Genomic DNA, 24,397 nt, shown 5'->3' on the forward strand with positions numbered 1-24,397 from the left:
CAGTTTAAGTTTTCCTGTGTCTGTTTGATTCCTGGTAGAACCGGATAATAACCTTCCCTGTTGTTGTGAGGATTGATTGAGATAATATATAAAAGTTTTCAGCACGTAGTGAGTACTCAGCAAGCAGTAGCTGTTATCTCATTGTTATTCTGGAATTTGAACCTTAACTTGGTTTTCTGGCCTTATGAAAAAAGCGGGAGCTAGAGTGGGAAATCTTGTAACCCACAAGAAGTTAATGGAAGTAATGGAAGGGTTTTAAATAGGAATGAGTGGTCTGAACCCACCCACCGTTGCTAGGGCAGCTGGCATGCTGTCCAGAGGCTCATCATGCATTGCCATTGTCTGGACACACACAAATCCCGCTTGTCACTCAAGGTCCTACGTATCACTCAAGCCTCTTTCTCAACAATGTCCTCACTCACTCCCTCACTGGCAGGTTGTGGTCACCTCTTCTTGTAAACTCTATAGACTTTCTCCCCTATATCTTTCTTCGGCACTTACCACTTGCTATGACAAATCGAGTTATTTCTGTGCAGCTGTATTTATTTCCCTAACAACCATCCATTTAAGGCCAGGGTCCACATCTTCTCTCATCTTTGTAAGCCTAATACAGGGATTTGTAGTATTCCCTATGTATTTGTCGAATTAAAAACGTACTATCACCTTAAAGTTCACAAAGTGGCTTTCAAACTACAACATCACTGTAAATAAATATAAAAAGTTGATCTTCTCCAATTAGCAGAAAGCTCTAAGTCCAGAGCTTTTCCCAAAAGTAATTTCTATTAGAGCATTATTTGCTGCCCTCCTGTGTTTGATAAGAATATTATTTTATACCAGAACTACAACAAAAAACAAATAACAGGCTCAGTAAAATTGCAGTGTTTACTTTCAGAACCTTGAATGAAAAATCCCAAAATTATTTTTCCTTTTCCCATTAAAACTATCTTTATTCAATACATTTCAAGCTACATTTTTTTACCTAGATCTATACGGTATATAAGAATTTTTCATATTAGTCTGATACTCCTACTAAACCTAATCATTTTTTAATCTGAGTTAAGAACAAATCTCAAATTATTCTAATGTGATTTTTATATATTAGACCTGCTTGGGAAACTGTATATTTAACACTGTACTTTGGAGCTAAAAAGACTTGGTTCAGATCTTAGCCACATAGTAATTGTATAACCTTGGGCAAATTACTTGTCTGAAACTTTTTCATCTATAAAACAAAGGTAATACTGCCAAAAGATCCCATAGGATAAAACACTTAGGACACCATAAAAGCTATCAATATGTTAGCTATTATTATTTATTAGGAAGCATGTTTTCAAATATCTTTTTTCCTTAGAATTACCTATTCTAAGCAAATTAGAATAGACCCAGTGTACAATCTGGATTAAGTTCTGTCTTTCCATATGGAACATTTAATATTCATTGAACACTTGGGGTGTGCCAGGCACCCTTCTAAACACTTGCCCTTGTACAGCTTAACAATAAATCGTATCACTTCATGAAATCTTTCTCGAAGTTACTAACTTCCTTTTAAATTCTTGCAGTTCTTTATGTTCACATTACTTACTGGATTTTTTTTTTTTTTTGAGAGACAGTGAGTGGGGAAGGGGCAGAGAGAGAGGGAGACAGAGAATCTGAGCTGTCAGCACAGAGCCCGACAGTGGGCCTGAACTCAACTGCAAGATCATGACCTGAGCTGAAGTGGGAGGCTCCCCCATATATGCATCCAGTCCCTTCCTCTCTATCCTCAGTGCGGGCTGTCACCTCTCCTGGTCTGCTGTGCTGCTACAGCCGCCAATTAGGGACGGAGGCTCACCCTCATGCCACATTGTAAATCTTTATCAAGTTATTGAAGGGTGGGGACTTACAATGTGAATCTCTCCTGCGCTCTAACGTAAGCTGGGGGAGAAAGCATTAGTGGGCATACTTTTATTGAATTGCTGACAATCACAATCTATTTTCTGTTACGCCACTCTATTTTCAACACAGCATAAAGCATTTCTGCTGCTTCCAAAGGACGATTATTATTTGAGTTACAAACAACTGGCTCCACACCCCCCACTCAACAAATATCCTTTTACTTGAACAACTGACAAACCATAGTTACTTAGAATTGGGTATTGGGCAGACATTTTCTTGAAAATGAACAAAGTGGGCCTGTCGCTTCAAGGAAGGCAGTATTTGCTACCAGTGACCAAACTAAAGCTATCAAGCAAAACTTAAAACTGTGGAAAACTGATGCCATCACTGTGACTTTTTCAGCTTCCCAATGCTACGAGACTTTCCTGATGAGATCAGTGATGTTAATAAATTGGATTTTTTTTGATATGTATAATGAAATGTATCAACATTGGAAGGCCTCTGTAACTCAGGGAGCCAGTACTCTGCACGGTGTTACAAAATCATATATGGGTAAAGGGTCCTTTCAAAGTTCATGATAGATAGATGAATTTTAACACAACAGAATGAAAAGTTCATTCATCAAAGTCCGTGTTATAACTAACTTTTAAGGAATTACCACTTGCTGAGGTTTTGCTACAGAATTAAAGTATAGCCACAATTATTTGAAAAGGCTATTAAAATATTCCTTCCTTACCACATATTTATGTGAAGTGGACTTTTCAAACTTCAAAACTTCGTATCACAGGGCTGCCTGGGTGGCTCAGTGGGTTAAGTGCCGACTCTTGATTTCGGCTCAGGTCATCTCACAGATCCAGGAGATCAAGCCTTATGTCGGGCTCTGCACTGCCAGCATGGAGCCTGCTTGGGATTCTCTCTCCTAATATTAACAAACAGTAAAAAAAAAAAACCCTCTTCATATCACAGGAGTTTGAATACAGGAAACTCCAATTGTTTTGTATTAAGCCATTGAAGACATCTGCAAAGCTATTTTTTAAAAAAAGCTATTCTCACTAAATTACTTTTGGAAAAAAAATTTTTTTTGAAGTATTTATTTATTTTGAGAGAAGAGTGCGAGTGGGGATGGGGCAGAGAGGAAGAGAGAATCTCAAGCAGGCTCCATGCTCGGCAGGGGGCTTAACACTGGGCTCCATGACCTGAGCCACTGTCAACAGTTGGGCACCCAACTGACTGAATCACCCAGGCGCCCCTTTTATTTTTCATCAAGTGTTTTCGCTACATGTGATGGTTTTATCATTGTTACTTTTGCATGAATTAGTAAATACTTTAAAGTTTTGTTTTAATTTCTAATTTGGTCAGTATCAACAACTGTAAGCCTCACAAACAGACTTTTAGTGGGGGTGGTCTTCAAGAATTTTTAAGAATGTGATTAAGTTCCAAGGCCAAAATGTTTGAGAATTGCTGATTGTTATATATGAGATCAGATTACTTAATAAAATGATTACTCCCAATGACTCCCCGTTTCTCTCAGGATAAAAGTCACAAGTCCTTGCATTGGCCTACCAGCCTCTATTCTTTTTTTTTCTCTTCGTCTTTTAATACTTATTTATTTTTGAAAGAGAGAGAATGAGCAGGGAAGGGGCAAAGAGGGAGATACAGGATCCAAAGCAGGCTCCAGGCTCTGAGATGTCAACACAGAGAGCGATGTGGGGCTCCAACTCACAAGCCATGAGATCATGACCTGAGCCGAAGCCAGACGCCTAACCAACTGAGCCACGCAGGAGCCCCCCACCTCTATTCTTCCCCTTGCTCACTCCCTCCTGCCATATTTGCCTCCTTGCTGTTCTCTCAGTAAATCAGACACAATGTCAGTATTAGCGCAACTGCATTGGTAGTCCTCTCGGCCCCAAAAGCAATTCCTCCAATTTTCCCACGGGCTATTTCCCTCCGTTCTTTAAAGTCTTTGCTCAAGTGTAACCATCTCATTAGTCTAACATAAGCATTCTGTTTAAAACTGCGAACCTACTGCTACTCCCATTCTGCACAACACCTTCTAATACCTGCTTATGTCTACAGTTTGTGCAGCCTCCGTAGCCTCCAAGTATAACATACGCTCCAGAAGCATAGCGAAATGCCCACCACATTGAGTTCAACAAATATTTGTTGAATGCTGAATGAATGAAAGAACTCGTTTGACAGCTTGTTATTTTTCAGGATGTGCCCACAGTCCCAAGGATGCAACTTACATAGATGGGAGTGGGCAATGCTGGCACAGATTTTTTGAATGGAAGAAAATGAAGGTGGGATACAGTGATCACAAACCTCATTGCTGAAGGCATTACGAGTCCGAAAAAAGCTCTTGGGAGAAGTCTGAGTTGGGGAATATTATAAAGGCTGTGCATGTTGGACTTAGGTGTCTGGCAATGAATGCTGGCCCTGTGCTCAATCCCTCCACCGCTCACCCCCTTCCTCACTGCCCCCACCTCCTGCCTCTTCCGTCTCCTACGAAACCAAAGTCCCCAGAGCCCTCCCTGCACCCCTCCACCCAAACACAAGCAGACCACGCCAAGAGACTGAAAAATCTCTAAACTTTATAGAAAAAGCAACATCGATAATCAACTAGCCAAAAACGAGCCTCCAAATCACGTCTAAGTCCAGCGCCTTCTCCCCTCTCAAGCGGACTTCAGGATCTCGCCACCGCCTCAGTTCTCAGGGGTCTCACAGTATCCCAGCGATGTGTTCGGAAGGTTCCACAGGACTGCAGGTCAGGCGGGACGCCCCCGGGTAAGCACTTCTGCACAAGGAAAGTACGAGAAATAGGAGCCATGGAGAATCGGTCCACTTGGTTCAGGAACAGGCGGGAATGACGGCAAAAGGGAGGAACTCAGGAGATGCTCCCGCACCGCAGTCTCAGTTCTCCTCCGGCTTGTCGGCTGGTGGTCCGCAAGGCTGCAGCATCTTCTCCATCAAGTTGAAGCGGACTCGCGCTTTGCTCTCATTCTCCGCAATGGCGAAGTAGTTAAGAAGGTCGAAGTGGCCCATGTAGGAGCAGTAGGAGTCGCGGTGCTGGTTCACCAGCCATTCCCACTTGGTGGTGTCGGCGTGGCCCGTGCCGATGTACTTGGACTGCAGGTGCTCCAGCTGACTGTGGATGGTGTAGCGGTCCGTCATCTCGCCGCCTTCCCTTCTGCTCCCAGGTCAGAGGCCACGGACGAGAACAAGCAGTCTAGAATCTCACGCGGGAGAGAGGCTGCGGCAGCGAAACGCCAGGCCCGCGCAGTCGCAAGCGAATGGCGTCAGAGCGACGAAGCTGCGTGAACTCGCGGTCCGGGAGCTCAGAAGCGGAAGCGGAAGTGTATTTTGCCTTGCAATTGGAGTTGCCTAGGCGACACTATACGTCTCCGTCCCTCCCCCAAGAGAGTCCTGCCCCCTTCGTAGAGCGTTGCATTATGGTTCAGATAGTGACCCTTTTTCTAAAGGGGAGCTGTGCATGCTGGGACCTGTGGTCTCCGAGGGTGCGAGCACGCGCGCTTCTGGGGCTTGTCACGGTTTAAGGGGCCGTCGGCTGCCTGATGGAGTGTAGCGTCGGGGAGGCGGGGAGCATCCTTGGGAGGGTGAGGGCTGAGAAGAAATGGGAAGCTCAAGGACGAGGCCATGAAGTCGGTATAATTTTGATTTCGGAACGAAAGTGGCGGCGTGGCAGTCCCTTCACTGCCAGGGGTGGATCACCCAGAAATCAGTCGACGCAAGTTCTGGTTCCAACTCTCTGTCTTACAGGCTATGTGCAGTGAACGTTATTTCAACGCTTTGCAGGGCCACGGTTTCCTGCCTGGTTACCAAAGTGCTCTACCAGTCCCGACACGTTCCGGCCCGCTCCTTCCTCTCCGGATCCTTAATTTGATATCCTCCCGGCTGCGCCTCGCCCCTCCCGACACGCCCCCAGCCTGTATGTCTCAACATTCCGTGCGGCTCGCCTCTCCAGTTCTTTGTGCTAGCCGTTCCCTCCGCTCGGAATGCTTTTGTTCCCTCGTCTAACAACTCTCTTTAAGTCAGCTCAAAAGCATCTCCTTGAAATCGGCTTTGGCCACACCAGACCGATGTAAATTGTCCCTCCTGTTTGCGTCTTGTCCATCTCTCTTCTTTATTTTCGCTCTATAGCCTACTTTTTGGTTTAAGAACTTCCTTGTGTGAACTCAAACACTTGAGAAAAGTAGTTTCCTTTTTCGGTGCTATCTTTTGTTACATGCTTATGATATCTTTTTTTGATATCCTCATGGCCTGGCAGAGATTGTATTCTCAAAAAACATTTGATGAATGGATGAACAACTGTATGGAAGCCAAATAAAAGGAATTCTTTACTGGCAGAAAGAGAACTTCAAAATGGTTTTATTCTGATATAAAATCGCAGTTATGTACAGATGAGAAACTCTAGAGATCTAATGTACAGTATGGTGAATGACTAAAGTTAATACTGTATTGAATGTTAGAAATTTGCCCAAGAGAGTAGATTTCAGGTGCTCTGAACACACACACAAAGGTAACTGTGAGAGTGTGGATATGCTAATTAGCCTGACTGTACTTCAATCCTTTCATTATGTAAATCATGTTGCATACCTAAAACATAAACAAGTTTTCTTAAAGAAAGATTTAAAGAAAAGAAAATGACAAAAAAAAATGTTCCTTATGGGATCAAATGCCTGTGCCAAAAATGAAAAAAAAAGTCTTATATGTCTAATCTATTATAATAAACATATTTCATTCCTAAAATGTAGAGATGATTCTTAATAAGGCATATCTGTGGATTCACCATCCAGATATATCAAAGCTTGCCATTTTGCCACTATTTCCAACTTTGTTAAATAAACATGAAGTTCTCTGTGTTATTCTCCCTAATCTATTCACTTCAGGAGACCAGCTTGAATTTACAGTCATTCCTGAGTCCGCTTGTTTGTTTTTGTTTTTTTGTTTTTTGATTGCTGAAAGTTTGTGTATCCAACTTTGTGTTATTGGTATGCATATTTTGAAACTTTATATAAATGACACCCTGTGGGTATTTTCCTTCCTCAGAATCCAGCTTGATCTATGCATTTTAAGAATTATTTTTTTGATGTTTATTTGTTTTTGAGAGAGAAAGAGACAGCGAGAGCAGTGGAGGGACAGAGAGAGAGAATCTGAGAAAGAGAGAGAATCTGAAGCAGGCCCCAGGCTCTGAGCTGGCAGCACAGAGCCTGATCTGGGGCTCGAACTCACAAACTGCAAGATTATGACCTGAGCTAAAGTCAGACGCTTAACCCACTAAGCCACTCAGGCACCCTGATATACGCAATGTTAATGCATTTTTCCTGTCATGTAGTATGCTATTGAATTAATATACCATAATATGTCCATTATCTCAATAATGGACATTTAATTTTATATTTTTGCCATAAGAAACAGTGCTGCAATAAATATTTTTGTACATATATTCTTACCCACATGAAGGAGTTTCTTTAGGGCCTCACATTAAAAATTTGTTGCGACTGGGATGAGTGTCTTCAAGCTTTGCTCGTTATTGCCAAATTGTTGTCCAAACATTTGATTATACCTATTGGCTCTCCCAGGGAGAGAATAACTCCTGTTGATCTTCATCCTTCCCAAAACTTCGTGTCCTCAGACATTTAATTTTTTGTTAATTCAGTGGATGAAGCAGGATTTCATTATGTCTTTAATTTGCAATCCCTCCTTACTGGGGAGATGGCATATTTTTTATGAGTTTATTGGCCCATTATATTTCTAATGTGTGAATTGCATGTGCATATTGTTTGACAATTTTTTTTATTGGCATGTTTGTCTTTTTCTTACTAATTTTTTGGGAGATCTTTGTATATTATGGATACCAGCCTTGCTAGTGATATGCAATGAAAATATTTTTTTTTCCAGTCTGTAATTCATCTTTACACTTTCTTTTTGGTATCTTGTAAACAGTGAAGTTCAAAGTAGTAAGATGTATCAGCCTTCTTTTGTGGTTTGTGCTTTTTGCAATTGGATTAAAAAATGAAATCAAGCAAAACTCTTTTACCTTAGGGCCATAAAAATAGTTTATTGTATTCTAAAAGTTTTATAATTTTGCCTTCTATATTTAGAAACTTAATCTACCTGACAGTTTTTATTTTGACTTATTTGGCTTTAGGGATCTAATTTTCACACATTCCCCTATACGGCTAACTAGTTCACAGTGATAACCGTCATTCATTAAATAGTACAGCCTTTCCCTACTCATCTTTAATGAGTCTGTTGTATTTGCATCTATTTCTGTTTTCTTTTTTATGTTTTTTATTTATTTTTGAGAGACAGCGCGAGCAGGGGAGGGTCAGAGAGAGAGGGAGGCACAGAATCCGAAGCAGGCTCCAGGCTCTGAGCTGTCAGCACAGAGCCCGATGTGGGGTTCGAACCCAGAACCATGAGATCATGACCTGAGCCGAAGTTAGACGCTTAACCGACTGAGCCACCCAGGTGCCCCACATAGATCTATTTCTAAGTATTCTGTTCCATTAGGCTCTTTGTCTATATGCACATTGGTAACATGTTAATTATTACACTTTTTATTTTTTTAGGAGGCTGCTTATTATACCTTTATAATAAGTCTTGATACTTGGCACAGTGAAACCTGTACAGTTTCCTTTTTTGGAGATGTCGTAACAATTCTTGATCCTTTGAGCCCTGTGTCAGGTTCTGCTGACAGCTCAGAGCCTGCTTTAGATTCTGTGTCTCCCTCTCTCTCTGCCCTTCCCCTGCTTGCACTCTTTCTCTCTTTCTCTCTCTCAAAAATAGCCCAAAATGGAGCTCAAGCCCACGGACCGTGAGATCATGACTGAAGTCAGATGCTTAACTGACTGAACCACTCAGGCGCCCCATAAATAGCCTAGGATTTTTAACTGAATTTACAAGCTTAAGGAAAAAAGGCAGTTTTCCAATTTATAACTTTAATAAACTAAAGATTAAGTTTCAATATCTTTTTTGTTTAAATTTTTTATGTTTTTATTTATTTTTGAGAGTGCGAGTAGGGGAGGGTCAGAGAGAGAGGGAGACACAGAATCTGAAGCAGGCTCCAGGCTCTGAGCTGTCAGCACAGCTGTCAAACCTACGAACTGAACTGAGAGATCATGACCTGAGCCAAGTTTTAATATCTAAACAAAGCTCTGGGGGTGCCTGAGTGGCTCAGTCGGTTAACCGGCTGACTTTGGCTCAGGTCATGATCTCATGATCCATCGGTTCGAGTCCTGCGTCAGGCTCTGTCCCTGAAGCCTGCTTCCGATTCTGTGTCTCCATCTCTCTGACTCTCCCCCGCTCACTCTCTGTCTCTCTTTCTCAAAATAAAATAAAGGCATAAAAGAAAATAAATATCTGAATGATATTTCATACATTTCCTCAAATTACCCTTAAAGTCACCCCAAATCCTTTCATTTTACAAGACCCGCTTGCAAATAACACAAAAACCTGCTTCAATTTGAATTAAATTGATTTTACAGATTTATTTGGAGAGAACTGTCACCTTAACTATATTGAGTTTTCTTACCTATGCACATAGGAAGCATTACAATTTTTGTTTTTACTTCTACTTTTTTGACTTCAAATAAAACTTTTATAATTTTCCCCATAAAGCTCTTTCACATCTTCTGTTAGATTTATTACCAAGTATCTGCTATATGTCCTTAAAGATATTCGTTTAAGTAATCTTAAATTGTAACCTACTAAGGAATATCACAGCTTCTTATGCTTATTGGCAATAAAGAATTTTGGTCTCTAACCAGGGGCCTTAGAGAAGGTAAGAGAAAGACTTTAATATTTCCCAACCCAAACTATTATTACCTCAACTCAATCCTGCCTGTTAGGTCACTTCTATGTAACTATCAAATACTATCTTACAATTTGGCATTTGAGTAAGAAAAATAAGAAGGATTCTATTAGAAAAAAATATAGAATTAAAAATGTATAAGGAAAAGAAAATATATATTTTTAGGCAGAAAATTATATTTTGTCTATTTTTGAAGTCTGGAGTTCGAGATAATAATCTTTTCATCTTTCTTGGTCTTGTGCTAATGGCTTTAAATATTTTAAAAGTCATTTAATATTTTGAATAGTCAATGCATCATTCAAAACTAAAAAAGTATACAGAGGAATGCAGTTTCTAACATCTCCCACCTCCCACCCCCATCCTCAGGAGTAGCCGTTGCTATGTGTACCTTGTATATCCTTCCAGAGACTTCTTTTAGTGGACGTATAGAGGTGAACACAAATATATATGATATTTTACTCCTTTTAAAATATGGATAGTAGAAAAGGGCTCAAATGAATTTTTTCCAACATATCATGGAGTACATGAAGAGGTTCCTCATTCTCTCTTTTTGGTTTTGTTTTACAGCTGCGTAATATTTCATTGTATGGCTATATCATGCTCTAACCACTGTCTTCTTGTCAAATGCCTTCTATATCCATAAGTTATACTCAAATTTTATTATTATTGCAGACAAATATGATATGAAATTCAAATTGACATGAACTAAAGTCGCATTTCCTTTGGTGAAAAATTATCTTAGCTACCACATTTTTTTCTGCAAGCAAGTTTAAAATATTAGAAGGATTTTCAACATGGGCAGGTGTTGACACCACGTTTCACACTAGGGGTCGCCCAAACAGTACTTAACGCCAACAAGTAGATGGCTGATGGAGAGCATTTTGTAAGTAGGCACCTGGAGTTTCTCAACCATAGTAAGAGGGAACTGTACCTGTGACTGAGATGCTGAAGGCAAAACTTTGGTTTGCTGTATTCTAGAAGGCACTAAGACTCTGATAATTTAGGAGGAAAGCAAGCAGTCCTTCTCTTCTCATCATGCAAATTTTACTCTGGAGTTTTATACTTAGATTAAACAGGAATGGGGGGGGCCCTGAGGGGCTCAGTTTGGTTGGGCAACTGACTTTGTTCAGCTCAGGTCATGATCTCACGATTTGTGGGTTCAGGCCCATGTTGGGCTCTGTGCTGGCAGCTCAGAGCCTGGAGCCTGCTTCAGATTCTGTGTCTCCCTCTCTCACTCTGCCCTTCCCCTGCTCGCATTTTGTCTTTCTCTCTTAAAAATAAATAAGCATAAAAAATAATTTTAAAAAAAGGAATATGGAATTTAGGTGATAAAAAATTTAGGGAATTTTTAAAAAGAAGTTTGGTAGGCATATTTTCCTGTGATTAAAAATGTCTATCTTCAGCTTCTCTTTCCTGGATATCCTGAGTTTCATGTATCTGAGCAGATCTAGAACTCAGTTTTTGAAGGGTTTTGCCTCTAATTGGGCATATATTTCAAAAGCCTAAAGTGCACTGTATCTTGTTTATAATTGCTCCTGGGGAAAATATGATCGCCACACGCATGCATTCTATGACTCTTCATTTGAGATTTAATAGGCCATCGCTCTCTGTTCTTTAGTGATTACATTAAATCACAAGCTGATGGAATTTTTGAAAAAAAATTTCTCTGGAGAAACTTCGCAAAGAAACTTTGAAGGATTATATACATATTCCACTCATTGCAGTGATGTGAAACCTTGCAGCACTAAGATTAATGATTGACATATCAGAAACACTAAATTAATATTTATTGCATAAATGAATGAATGTTTGTGACAACGTCTTGAGTGACAGCAAAGGACTGAAACAACTTTAGTGCCAACAATAAAGGAATAATTACATAAATTATGGTGTAATCTGGGTACCTATGACATATCTCACTTGAATGTAAGTTCCTTTGAAGTACGTAACTCTTTTCTCCATTATATCAGCATAATGGTTTACCCATTGTTGGCCCTCCATAAAAACTTTTGAATTATACTATTGTTTTCCTGCTGGTATTAGTCAGAGAGATACCCAAAATCTCAAAGCATCCCCCAGAAGTTGGGACTAGCCACCTTGAAGTTGCCACCATTTTCTACCCTAAGCTTAAAGAGATGTGGATTGGGGTTGGGGAGGGGACAAGATTTTCTTTGAGGTTAATGTCAGAGACCTAAGACAAGGCTTCACAAAGTTATGAATATACTAAATTTTAACTGTTACAGAGTTGCTTCAATTGCAAGGAACAGTTTTTCATAGCTGAGCCAGGTCCTTGAACATCAGTAATCACAAATTAGAATATGGAATCTAAGAATAAGAAATACCCATTAGAAATTTTTTTTAAGCTTTTATTTATTTTGAGAGCACAAGCACAAGTGGGGGAGGGCCACAGAGAGGGGGAGAAATAGAATTCCAAGGAGGTTCTGCACTGTCAGCTAAGAGCCTGAACCTGGGCTCATCAGTCCCGAAAACTGTGTGATCATGACCTGAGCCGAAATCAAGAGTCACGACTGAGCCACCCAGGTGCACCTCAAGTACCTAAACATGCGATTCCTTGTAGTCTACCTAGAGTAAAAGTTGTAGGTGAAACTGGAGGAAAGGAGCTGAGCTTCTACTTTGCTTTGATTTGAATTTGAGCAAGTGTAATTTGTGTAGTTCCTAAGGAAGGTTTAATGTCTCTTGGTTTTAAATCAACACGGAAGCTGTTTGGCTTTGACTTTTTTAGAACAGGTTTGTGTATAAAAGAAAAGTGACGATGACATCCATATCAAAGTCTGGTTTCTTTCACTTTCCACAAGTTGCACCTACTTTCATTCATCAAACAGAACATGTTTCAAAAACTCTATGTGTGTTTTGTGATTTTATTCATTTGTAGTATATCTCCTGCATGTGTCACCTAGGAGTGTTTTCTAATGTAGAGGTCTCCAAAGGATCTGTGTTCATATGCTGTGTACAGTGGCCCAAAAAGAAAATGACACAGAAGCAACTTAGCTGTCGATTTGTTTATAGTACCTTAAGGCCAAAAAGGAATTTGGGGGTGGGACAGATTGGCACACCCGGCCACGGCAAAGTACCAGTGGTGCCATTTGCCCACCCGTTTTTCTTACTTTTTCTTCAGTTTACATAAGCCACTGTGCAAATGCAGGTTCAAGTCTCTCCACTTCCAATTAGGTATCTGCCTCTAAGTCCCTCTTGTAAGGAAATTCTAACATTACAACCACTGAGAACTGCTCTATTAATATGTTTCAGTAAGTTAACTGCTTTTGTTGTTTGAGGAACTGATTTGTTCCATCGAGATATAAAAATATTTCTGAAGTCTCCTCTTTGGAGCCCTTGAGATAGCTAAAGGCTGTTGTACTTTTTTTTTTTTTTTTTTTTTTTTTATCCCCGTGAGTTCTTCTTTTTAAGCAACTCTACACCCACTGTGGGCTTGGAACTCACAACCCCAAGACCAAGAGTCACATGCTCTACCGACTGACTGAGCCAGCCAGGCACCTCACCTGCCTTTTCATTTCTAGGTTTCTGTCCCTTGATTTGCTAGGATAATCTTTGTACTTGGCTTAACAGCTTTACCTAAAAAGGAAAGAAAAACACCTGCAGTTCTGTCCCAGTTTTAGAGCAGTTTTGCCCCAAGACCAAGACAAGAGTGGGTCTTGTCCTGGGCCCCCTCACCTCAGGGGGTCTTGCTATGGCTTTCCACTAGCTACACCCTCCCAAGAACTGAAAAGTCCATAGGTCAAGGAGACATACTCATCCATGCTTCCACGTCCCCAACCCCTGGCTAAACACACACACACACACACACACACACACACACACACACACACAAAGATCTGAAACACAAATTCCATGTACAAATGGCCCCAGGCCCACTTCCAGAACCTGTGCAGGCTTCTTCCCAGGGTCTGTCCCCCCAAAGGCTGGTCTTACTGCTGACGCGCACACCCCTAGGTCTTCAGGGTGCCCAAGGAATAGCAGTTAACTGGGATGTTTCCCTTGTAAACTCAGAGAGGCAGGCTGAGAAACTCCACCCGAAGAGTTTGGGTTTGGATGCCATGTAACTTAGAGATGATTTTTATAAAGACTCGGGTGCCGCCTGTAGATTATCTTATATTTCCCCCAGCTTCCCATTCAGTCTCAAATTTCTTACTGGCCAGTATCTTAGATCATAAATTACTTACTTAGTGACAATGACTTGTTCCAGGTGGTAATTTCAGTCCTCCTGAAATGAAGCTTCTTATCACGTTCGATGCTAACGCTGCTTCATTTAGAAGGTGACTGACTTTTCAATCAAAGATCTAGAATACAAGGATGGTAAATTATATAATTAGAATTAGTGTATTAGGCTTAGGAATAGCCTATCTATGCATGTTAAACAATTTGTAATATTTAAAATACTTTGGCATTTCAGGTTATAGATGGATTAATGTTGTGATTCTATTTATTGAAAGTGTATAATTGACTTATATTTTCAAATTTAAGAAAGAATGTGATCAAGTTTATAAGTGGCATTCCAAAAAGATTTTTTAATGTTTTTTTTAAATTTATTTTTGAGAGAAAGAGAGACAGCATGAACAGGGGAGGGTCAGAGAGAGAGGGAGACACAGAATCGGAAGCAGGCTCCAGGCTCTGAGCTAGCTGTCAGCACAGAGCCTGATGCAGGGCTCGAACTCACAAACCGTGGGATCATGACCTGAGCTGAAGCCGGACGCTCAACTGACTGGGCCACCCAGGTGCTCCAGTGGCATTCTAATATTTTTTTAAAAATGGTTTTATCAAATGTGTAAGTTAAATTTAGACTTGGAAGAGTCTTTGAGATGCTTTGGAACAATTTTCTTACTGGGAGCATGTACTTGCTTGGTCAGAGATTTTGAAGTGTTTAAAAGTAAATTGAACATGTGAAACCCATTAATGCAGTGAAGGGAAGTTGCTGGATACAAAATCAACATAAAAAAGTAATGGTATTTCTATGTTTCAGCAAGAAGAAAATAAAATGGTCCCCACATATATACTTGATGTATGACAAAGGTATATCACAGGGAAGTGGGAGAAGAGAAAATCTGTCTAATAATAGTGCTAGGACAATTGTGCAACATGTAAGAAAAAAATGAAATTGGACTTCTAATTCACAGTGTACACAACAGTCAATTCCAGATGCATATGAGATCTAATATGAGGCCAATTTGAAGTTATTCAATGATTAATATAGGAGAATATCTTCATGGTGTTGAGGGAGAGAAGGGTTTCTTTAATGAGGTAAAATGCACTAAACATAAAAGTTAAACAAATAAGGAGGGCAGATGGAGGCTTTCAGCAAAAGGCAACATGTTCAAGGGCTAGAAAAGGGTGGCTGGCCAGCTCCAGGACTGGCCAATTCTCCGGAGGAGAACTGAGCAATTGTTTCATACGTCCAGAAAAAGCTGTTCCTTCCAGTAGGCCCAATAGGAAGGCATCTAGTATTTTTGGACCAATCGAAGAACCTCAGGACATACCTAAAAGGACAAAACTCCCTGGAAGCAGAAGTGTTATTTTTTTGAGAAATCAGTGGTGTCTGAACCTCCCTGGTGGGAGGACTAGTCACTACCTCTTCACCCTTGGCACAGCCAAACAAACCCAAGGAGCCTGTTTTCCTCTGTGAAGGAGAAGGCTCGCAATTGGACCTGAGAGCGGCAAGGAGCACTTCCGGCAGAGAAGAGCCCAGAACAGGCGTCCCCTTTCAGCTGCCTTGCTGACTTTGGAGTCAAGAAGCACTCATTCTGTGTACTGATTCCATGTGACAGGCTCTATCAGGTACTTCCTGTCTCCATCCTTTAAATGGTTTGCGGTTCAAAAGTTGTTATCAGAAAGGTGTTTGGATTCCAGGACATTTTCTCTCCATTAAAAAATGTTATATATGGTGGTTTTGCTTTTTAAGCCCAAACACACTAACTTGCTTGACTTACAATGAAACGTTCTAATGGTAGAAATGAGCTGCCATTTACAATTATGGGGTTTTTTTAATATATAAGAAAATAATTTGTGAATTCCAAACTGGATTGCCAAGAAGAAACTTGACATTGTAGTGCTGGCTCTTGAGGTCCCTCCCGCACCCAACCCCTGCCATCAGCCAAGTAGAAAAAAAAAGCTCTCTAGTTCTGTCCACTGATGAGGAATTTGGAGTGGAGACGGGGGAAACCAGAGATAGGAAGAGAAGCTTTGGGGAATGGGGAAAACATGAACTCTAGCAAGAGCTTCTGAGCAGTAGTGATAGAACTCTCTCTCTTCCTTTCTCCTCATCTTTTCCCGTGTTCTTTGCCTCCCTGGTGGTGCAGGAATGGGCCCAGTGTACCTCGTTAGTTCAGTCACATGCAAGTCTGCTGCATTTGTTTTTAGAAAATCTTCTTTACCTTCAGGACTATCTTTGTTTGGAAGATTAAAAATCTCTTAGCATCATTTTCTCTACCTCTAGTCTTCATTGAAAAATTATTAGTCTCTGTATTTTTATTGAGCCTTGAAACTTTTAAAGAGTGCATTTCATACGTTTTTTACTAAGGCTGTATCAAAAGCAAACAGCAAACCTGTACTCACATCACAATATAATTTTGACAGAAACATCTTGTTATTTTTACAAAGTGGAATTGGCTATAACAGTTGAATTAAACTTAGCAATCATGTACTCAAAAAGAAAAGAGTCAAGATTAATGCATTTAATTACATAAAAATGAAACACTTCTGTTTATCAAAAAATATGATTAAAAAAATAAAAATACAAGTCACAGACTGGGGGAAGACATTAACACCCTATGTAAGCTACGACTATCACCACAAACAACAACAAAAAACTTGTTTCCAAATATTAAAGAACTCTTTAAATTTGACTTTTTAAAAAAGGGCAGAAATTCCAATAGAAAAACAGATAAGTGACTTGATTATGCATTTCACAATAGAGATTATCCAAATGGCTAGTGAACACTGAAAAGTTTAATAAACAGAGAAAGGTTAATTAAACCAATGAGATGTCACTGCAACCCTACCTTATTATCAAACTTTAAAATTTTATAGAGGCAACGATTGGTGAAGAATTCTAAGTTTCAGTAGGAATGTACTATAAATTATACAACAACTTGGAAAACAGTTTGGGATTATCAGGACTGAAGACATTCATAGCCTATGTCCAAGCAGATCCACTCCTGGATACATCCCTGAGAGAAGTAGTTCTCAAAGTAGGTTCCCTGGATCAGCAGTATCAGCATCATCAAGGAACATTTAGAAATGTAACTTCTTGGGCCCTACCCTCGATCTACTGAACCTACTGATCTACTGGGGAGGGGGTCCAGCCATCTGTGTTTTAACAAGCCCTCTAGGCGGGTCTGATGCATTGTGTGCATGTATACATAAGTACACATCAACAAGAAGGTCCGTAGCAGTGTTATTCATAATGAATCCCAGAAAGGAAACAGCCTTTATGTCCATCATTGGTAGAATGGTAAATTCATTTTTAATTTGGGAATAAAGGAAGCATCTTTATAAACTGAGAGTTTGGAACAAGTAGGAGAGCAAAGGCAGGAGTTAAAAGAGAAAATAATTTGATGGAGTAAGTTAAAGATTAGCTAAAATATTTGAAATATTGGAAGTTATTTGAGGTGGAAAAGAAAAGAAATATCTTTCTCAGGGACTAGAGAAGGAATGCTAAAATTTTACTCCAAGGAGAACAGGAGGACTCCAAGGAGTTGTTGTTGTTGTTTTTCATCCATGAGAGTATCTATTTTCTTCACTTGTTAGGAATCAGGGTCATATGCAGAGGGGAAGGAATGGGCTAGGTGGCATGAGAGTTATGAAGGTTTGAAATATCTTAGGAGCAGACTAGGTTAAAATGTTGAGCAGTCCAGTTCTAACAGCACATTTGGAACCGGCTGCAGTGGGCTCAGAAATGATAAACTTACACAGAACTGCTTTACCCAGGGATAGTTTCTGTTCTCTCTCTGGCACTTATTCAGATTCTTCATCCAATCTTTGTAAACCAGTTATTTCAAGTAGTTGACTTTGTTGAAGAAGCAAGCACATTTCAAGCACTCTTAACACAGTGTTACATTCTGTACAGCTGCTCAATAAAAAAATTAAATCAGTGATAGAGGGTCAGCAAATGGTGGATGGCACACCAGAGTGAGTGTGGCTTAATGAAAGAGGAAGGTCTTTGAAGATGAACAAAAAAATTTTTTTTAATAATAGTGACTCAACAGCTTAATATCTGTTCTGATCCTGGGAAAGTGCAATTCTCAGGACAGGTCCCTTAGAATTTTTTTTTAATGTTTGCTTTTGAGAGAGAGACAGAGACAGAGTGTGAGTGGGGGAGGGGCAGAGAGCAAGGGAGACACAGAATCCAAAGCAGGCTCAAGGCTCTGAGTCATCAGTACAGAGCCTGAGGGGGAGCTTGAACTCACAAACTATGAGATCATTTCCTGGTAGGCTGATGTAGACCTGAGCCAAAGTTGGATGTTTAACCAACTGAGCCACTCAGGCGCCCCAGGATAGTCCCTTAGAAGCACAGCCTAAGCTGGGGATTCTTGGGGAAGTAATCTGTTGAGGGAGTAGTCTCAGGAGAAGAGCAGGAAGAGGTAAAGTAAAGCCTGAGGAATAAGTGCAGCTTTGGCTGATCCCTCAGGCAGTGATGGAGCTCAGACTGCTCATCTCACTTCAAAGCATTTCCATGTCAGTCGATTATTAGAATGGGTTACCCATCCCAGGGGAGATAACTTCCCAGACAAGGGACTTCTGCTTGGCCAAGGTCAATTCTTTAGAAAAGGAGGCAGCTGTGGGCCTTTAGAACTCAAAATTCCCAGCAGCCTTGGGATTAGTGCATTGACCCAGTTAAGGATATCTGGACAACAACAGCATCTACTACAGTCCACCCCTTGTACCACTTAGCTCTATTTCCTTCTCAACAGGTATTTACAATTTATGAGAAAACTAAGAGGAGAAGGATCAGTGGATCAAATGTAGCTTCCCACTGTTGCAATTGGTCCCAAGTCTGTAATTGATGCTTATTGTTTCCCTTCATTACCACACACTCCAGATTCTCCACCCCTCCAGCTGTCACTCTCCAAAAGAAAGGGAGCGAGGGAAGAAGGGCAGAGCAGAAGGAAGGCTGCACAATGATGTCGTGCCTGCTGGAGATGCACTGCAGCCTGATCCTGTGAGAACTCTGGCACATTCACCGCACCACAGAGTTAGTTCCATATTGACACCAGGCTCTCAGCTCTTAGGAGCCCAGCACTAATCAGTGGCTGTGTTTGTGTTGAGATGGCTCCTATTCAGCTGGTGGCAGAAGGTATTTCTCCAAGAGTTGATAGCAGGCAATGCCTAGAGCAGCTGGAGGATGGACACAGGGGGTTGATAAAAGTGATCTGGGGGAGGCAGATCCTGAAACTTCTGAACATTAGTTTTCTTCATCTATAAAATAAGAATACCAATACATAGTTTAGACTTATTTGTGAGGTACAGTGAAGTTAAACGAAAGGTGGTGTGAATCTAAGTGGAATTTTGACCAGTCAGGATATCTGGAAAGTGGATTGACTAAGCCTTCCAGTAGCCTGTTGGATATAGATTGAAAATCTTCCTGGGAGGAGATTCAAACTCTGGTTGTTAACATTCACTTATTTATTCACTCATAAATATTTAGTGCTCTTCATTCATGTGCTCTTTGTTCATCAGCACTTTGCTAGGCTGTGAGCGTTCTGACTGCCTTCGCTGTGTGGAAGTTGGGGAGTAACCCATCAGAAGTCCTTTCTTCTCTGTGCTGGAGCCAAGAAGTACTGGGACATGATCCAAGCATGATGAGCTTGAAGATATCTGAGATCCGGGAAGATTGGGGCCAATAAGGGAAAACAAAAGGCATATTTGTTTTTGTTGATAGAAGTTTTCTATTTATTTCTTAGTTTATTATTATTATTATTAATGATTTTTAAAATTCCAGTGAAGTTAACATACAGTGTTATATTAATTTCATATATATAGTATAGTGATTCAACAATTCTATACATTATTAAGTGCTCATCACAAAAACTGTACTCTTAATCTTCCCCACTCACCTCCCTTCTGATTCAATTTTTGGCCAATTCTTATTACATATATTTTTCTTTTTTTTTCTTTTTCTGTTCTGGTTGTTTGTTTAATCAGCATTTTTACTCTATTCTTTTCTGAATCTCCTTCCTTATTTTCCTCTCTCTGGATTAAGCCTTATAGTTTCTTTAACTCTCTGCCTAGTTTTTTGCCCCATCTGTTTCATTTTTCTCTTTGTATGGGATAAAGTGCTCACACATTACCAAACTCAAAAAGGAAGAAATAGAAAATTTGAACCGATCCATAACCAGCAAAGAAAATGAATTGGTTATCAAAAATCTCCCAACAAGAGCGAGCCCTGGGCCTGCTGGCTTCCCAGGGAATTCTACCAGACCTTTAAAGCAGAGCTCATACCTATCCTTCTCAAGCTGTTCCAAAAAAGAGAAATGGAAGGAAAGCTTCCAGACTCATTTTATAAAGCCAGCATTACCTTGATTCCCAAACCAGATAAAACCCCACTAAAAAGGAGAATTACAGGCCAATATCCCCGATGAACATGGATGCAAAACTTCTCAACAAGATACTAGCAAATTGAATTCAACAGCATATTAAAAGAATTATTCACCATGATCAGCTGGGATTCAGTCCTGGGTTGCAGACCTGGTTCAATATTCGCAAATCAATGTGATATATCATTGTGATATATATGATCCTGTCAATAGATGTATAAAAAGCACTTGACAAAATATAGCATGGTTTCTTAATAAAAACTTTCAAGAAAGTCAGGATATAAGGAACATACCTTAACACCATAAAAGCCATATATAAAAGGCCCACATCAGTCAGAGTGGCTAAAATTAACAACTCAGGAAACAACAGATGCTGGTGAGAATGTGGAGAAATGGGAACCCTCTTGCATTGTTGGTGGGAATGCAAACTGCTGCTGCCACTCTGGAAAGCAGTGTGGAGGTTCCTCGAAAAATTAAAAATAGAACTACCCTGCAACCAGCAATTATACTACTAGGAATTTTTCATAGGATACCAGAGTGCTGAATCACAGGGGCACATATACCCCAAAGTTTATAGCAGCACTATTAACAATAGACAAATTATGGAAAGAGGCAAATTTCTATCAGCTGATAAATGGATAAAGAAGATGTGGTTTATATATACAATGGAATACTACTAAGCAATGAAAAAGGATGAAATCTTGCCATTTGCAGCAATGTGGATGGAACTAGAAGGTATTATGCTAAGTGAAATAAGTTAGTCAGAAGAAGACAGATATTATATCATTTCACTTATATGTGGAATTTGAGAAACTTAACAGTAAACCATAGGAGAAAGGAGGAAAAATGCCCATCACCCATTTTCCCCACCCCCTCAATCCACCACCCCCATCAATCTTCAGTTTGTCTCTATTTAAGAGTCTGTTATGGTTTGCCTCCCTCTTTGTGTGTGTTTTTTTTTTATCATAAATGGATGTTGTGCTTTGTCAATTTTTTTTTCTGCATCTATTAAAATGATCACATTTTTTTATCTTTTCTCTTGCTAATGTGAGGTATCATGTTGATTGATTTGTGAATATTGAACTACTTGCATCTCAGGAATAATCCCACTTGATTATGGTGAATGAATTTTTTTAGTGTATTGTTGGATTTGGTTTGCTAATATTTTGTTGAGGATATTTGCATCAATGTTCATCACAGATATTGACATGTGTTCTTTCTTTTTTGTTTCTTTGTTTCTTTCTTTCCTTCCTTTTTTTTTTTTTTTTTTTTTTTGTAGTGTCTTTATCTGGCTTTGGTATCAGGGTAATGCTGGCCTCATAGAAGGGATTTGGAAGCTTTCCTTCCTCTTCTGTGTTTTGCATAGTTTCAGAAGAATAGGTTTAGCTCTTTAAATGTTTGGTAGAATTCATCTGTGAATCCATCTGGTTATGGGTTTTTGCTCATTTGGAGTTTTTTGATTACTGATTCTATTTTACTGCTGGTAATTTGTCTGTTCAAATTTTCTATTTCTTCCTGATTCTATTTTGGGGTGTTTTATGTTTCTAGGAATTTATCCCTTTCTTCCTGGTTGTCCAATTTGTTGGTATATACATTTCCATAATATTCTCATATAATCCTTTGTATTTCTGTGGTATGGTTGTTATGTTTCCTCTTTCATTTATGATTTTGGTTATGAGTCCTCTCTGTACAAAAAAAGGGCATTTTGCTAAAAACCCTTAACATGGTGGAAATGAGGAGCACAGCTTAGAAACTCACCTAAGTAAGTTTTGCACATGAATGAGGGTATGGAGTGAGACAATTCCTTCTCACTTCACAGCAGAACATCAACTGCTTTGTCATCTTGAGGGCATCTGCATGGTGGTGGAGACAGCTATGAGCGAAGACCTGTCAGTAGATAGCACTGTGATCCTGCAGGATGGTGGAGACACGTAACAGTTGCAGACATTCATGAGTACATGTGTGAACCCTCTGGGAACTCTCAAAAATTCTCTGGAACCACCTACCCAGGGTAAGGCTGAGAGAACCTAGGGAAGCTTGGTTACAGCTCCAGCGTATGCAGAACACTCAGCAGAGTGCAAACACGTAGCAGTCCTCAATCCATTTCTCCACTCATTCTTCCCCAATCCAGTGCTTTGACTCTGCCGCCTATCGGTCATCAAGGAGGCCACCCTGAATACACATTTTAATTACTGTCAGTTTGAGGAACTGTTGCTTCCTGACACACCCTCCCATATTCTTGCATTTAGTCACAGTGACTGTGACATTGTTACTTTTTATTAAATCCCAAAAGGGCAGCTAATTTTTTCAAAGTGGGTGGAGGAATCAATAACCTAAAAAATCTAGTTTTCAAAACTAACTTTTGCAAACAGATGCTCTTTTGTTGTTCTTGTTGTTATGCTTTGTTTTGAACCTGAATAATTCCAGGAGTTACTGCCTGAATGATTTGTCTTTTCTTTTGTTCCCTTGTTCTAGAAAGTTAACTGATTTTCTTTGTATTAAAAACAACTCAAACTTGGATATAGAATTAGAACTAAAAATATTAATCTAATAGTTTATTTTCATTTCATCCATATACTTTCCTAAGCCTTCCTCTAGCTTAGGATTCATCTGGAGTGATCCTGAGCTCTGATTGGTGTCCCAACTCTTCCCATAGAAGGAGAGTTAATACAAACTGTATGAAATAGTTTGAATCAGATCAGACACAAGAATTATGGATACAAACAGGTCAGAGAGGGCACAGGAGAGGGATAGACAGAGGGACAAATTACATAAAATTATAAGAAGGTTAATATGAAATCCTATTTCTCAGGAAGAGGTTTCCCTATAAGGCCAATGTGGGGTTTATTTTCAAATAGTTTACTAATTTTAATTGGGAGTTTATTTTTTATTTCAAATTCTATAGCTGTATCTTTCTGTCTGAATCTAATACACAGAGAACTAATTGAGAAATTGAGAGAAATTAGCCAACATGGACAAAAGATTAATATGAAATAGGTCTTGTGGTCATATTTAACACAGACAATTCAATGTTGAAATTATTTTCACTTCTATCTTCTGTCACAAGAAAATTAGCAGCAATCAAACTAAAATTTTCTTTTTACTATTACTTTTGAACAGGCCTGAGAGTTAAAATAGAAAGTAAAGTAACATAAGTGACAAATTAAATGGCCTAGCAAGTGTTTGACTGAGATAAGTTATAACACTCTGCTAAAAATGGAAAAACTGTCACTTCCTTGTTAGAACTGAAAATAGCTCTTAGAAATTGTTCTTCCTGATGCAAATTCATATTAAGGTTTGTATATTAATACAAGTCACTCAAAACAATTCCAAATAAGCACATATAGATTTATATAATAAATAATACTAGATTGTTATAAAGCATTTAATCCAGTTTAAACGAATATTTTATCCAAAGAGCACTGACTTGAAGTTTTTCTCTTTCCTCCTATAGATGTAGTGCTTACATACTAATTCCACTTAATAAATATGTGCTGTGCAGCTGTTAGGTAAAAATTCAGAGACAAGGTGCTCCCAGCACTACCAAAATGAATCATATGTAGTGAGTGCTATATAATTTATAGTAATAATCATGGTTATGAATATGAAAATTTAGGATTTATTATAATGGAAACCAGCATAAATACAGTGAGCATAAATACTCATTCCTAGAATGAGTAGGCTATTTTTAATTGAAGTGATGAAAAATGAGTTTATAAAAGTAATATCATTTGGGACAGAATTGGAAGTCTGTACAGTGTTTCAAAAGTTGGTGTTGGGCTTTCAGGGAGCTCATTCTGGTAGAGGGTCTGTCAGGATCAAAGCTGTGGAGAACTGAGAGCTCATGGTATGTTCTGGGAATGGCCAGTTGAGAGGATAAGGAAGGGATGGAAAGAAGAGGGAGATCAAATTGAAATGGTATTAGGGAGGATATTGATATGTTAAGTAAAAGGGTTTGGACTTAATATACAAGTAGCAAGGACCCAATGAAGATTATGAGACAAACAGTAATGTAATGAAAACTCTGAATTGATGAATGACAGTGACCTAAGAGAATCTGAAAATCCAGGCAGACAGTAGACTAGTTAGGTGGCTGTGGTAACAATACAAGTGGAAGAGGAGG

The 24,397-nt window shown here is 39.5% G+C and overlaps 1 protein-coding gene and 2 long non-coding RNA genes across 3 annotated transcripts; 1 reads left to right on the forward strand and 2 right to left on the reverse strand.

Moving 5' to 3' along the window:
- Window positions 1–4,446: 4,446 nt before the first annotated feature.
- Window positions 4,447–5,176, reverse strand: SF3B5 (splicing factor 3b subunit 5). Its single transcript, XM_029944201.1, has one exon. The coding sequence runs from the start codon at window positions 5,044–5,046 to the stop codon at window positions 4,786–4,788; it is 261 nt and encodes an 86-aa protein (XP_029800061.1). The 5' UTR covers window positions 5,047–5,176; the 3' UTR covers window positions 4,447–4,785.
- Window positions 5,177–5,329: 153 nt separating this feature from the next.
- LOC115295897 lies at window positions 5,330–6,239 on the forward strand. The gene is made up of 2 exons (XR_003910620.1): window positions 5,330–5,390; window positions 5,653–6,239. It is a non-coding gene; the product is annotated as an uncharacterized LOC115295897 (long non-coding RNA).
- An 11,998-nt stretch (window positions 6,240–18,237) lies between these two features.
- LOC115295684 lies at window positions 18,238–22,247 on the reverse strand. The gene is made up of 3 exons (XR_003910526.1): window positions 22,033–22,247; window positions 20,391–20,477; window positions 18,238–19,555 (listed from the first exon to the last, which is right to left on the reverse strand). It is a non-coding gene; the product is annotated as an uncharacterized LOC115295684 (long non-coding RNA).
- Window positions 22,248–24,397: the final 2,150 nt, after the last annotated feature.

The sequence above is a fragment of the Suricata suricatta genome, chromosome 7 (genome assembly GCF_006229205.1).
Source record: "Suricata suricatta isolate VVHF042 chromosome 7, meerkat_22Aug2017_6uvM2_HiC, whole genome shotgun sequence".
NCBI classification, from domain to species: Eukaryota; Metazoa; Chordata; class Mammalia; order Carnivora; family Herpestidae; genus Suricata; species Suricata suricatta.

Coding starts and splice junctions, on each gene's coding strand:
- SF3B5 (XM_029944201.1), bottom strand. CDS start 5,046: ATGACGGACCGCTACACCATCCACAGTCAGCTGGAGCACCTGCAGTCC.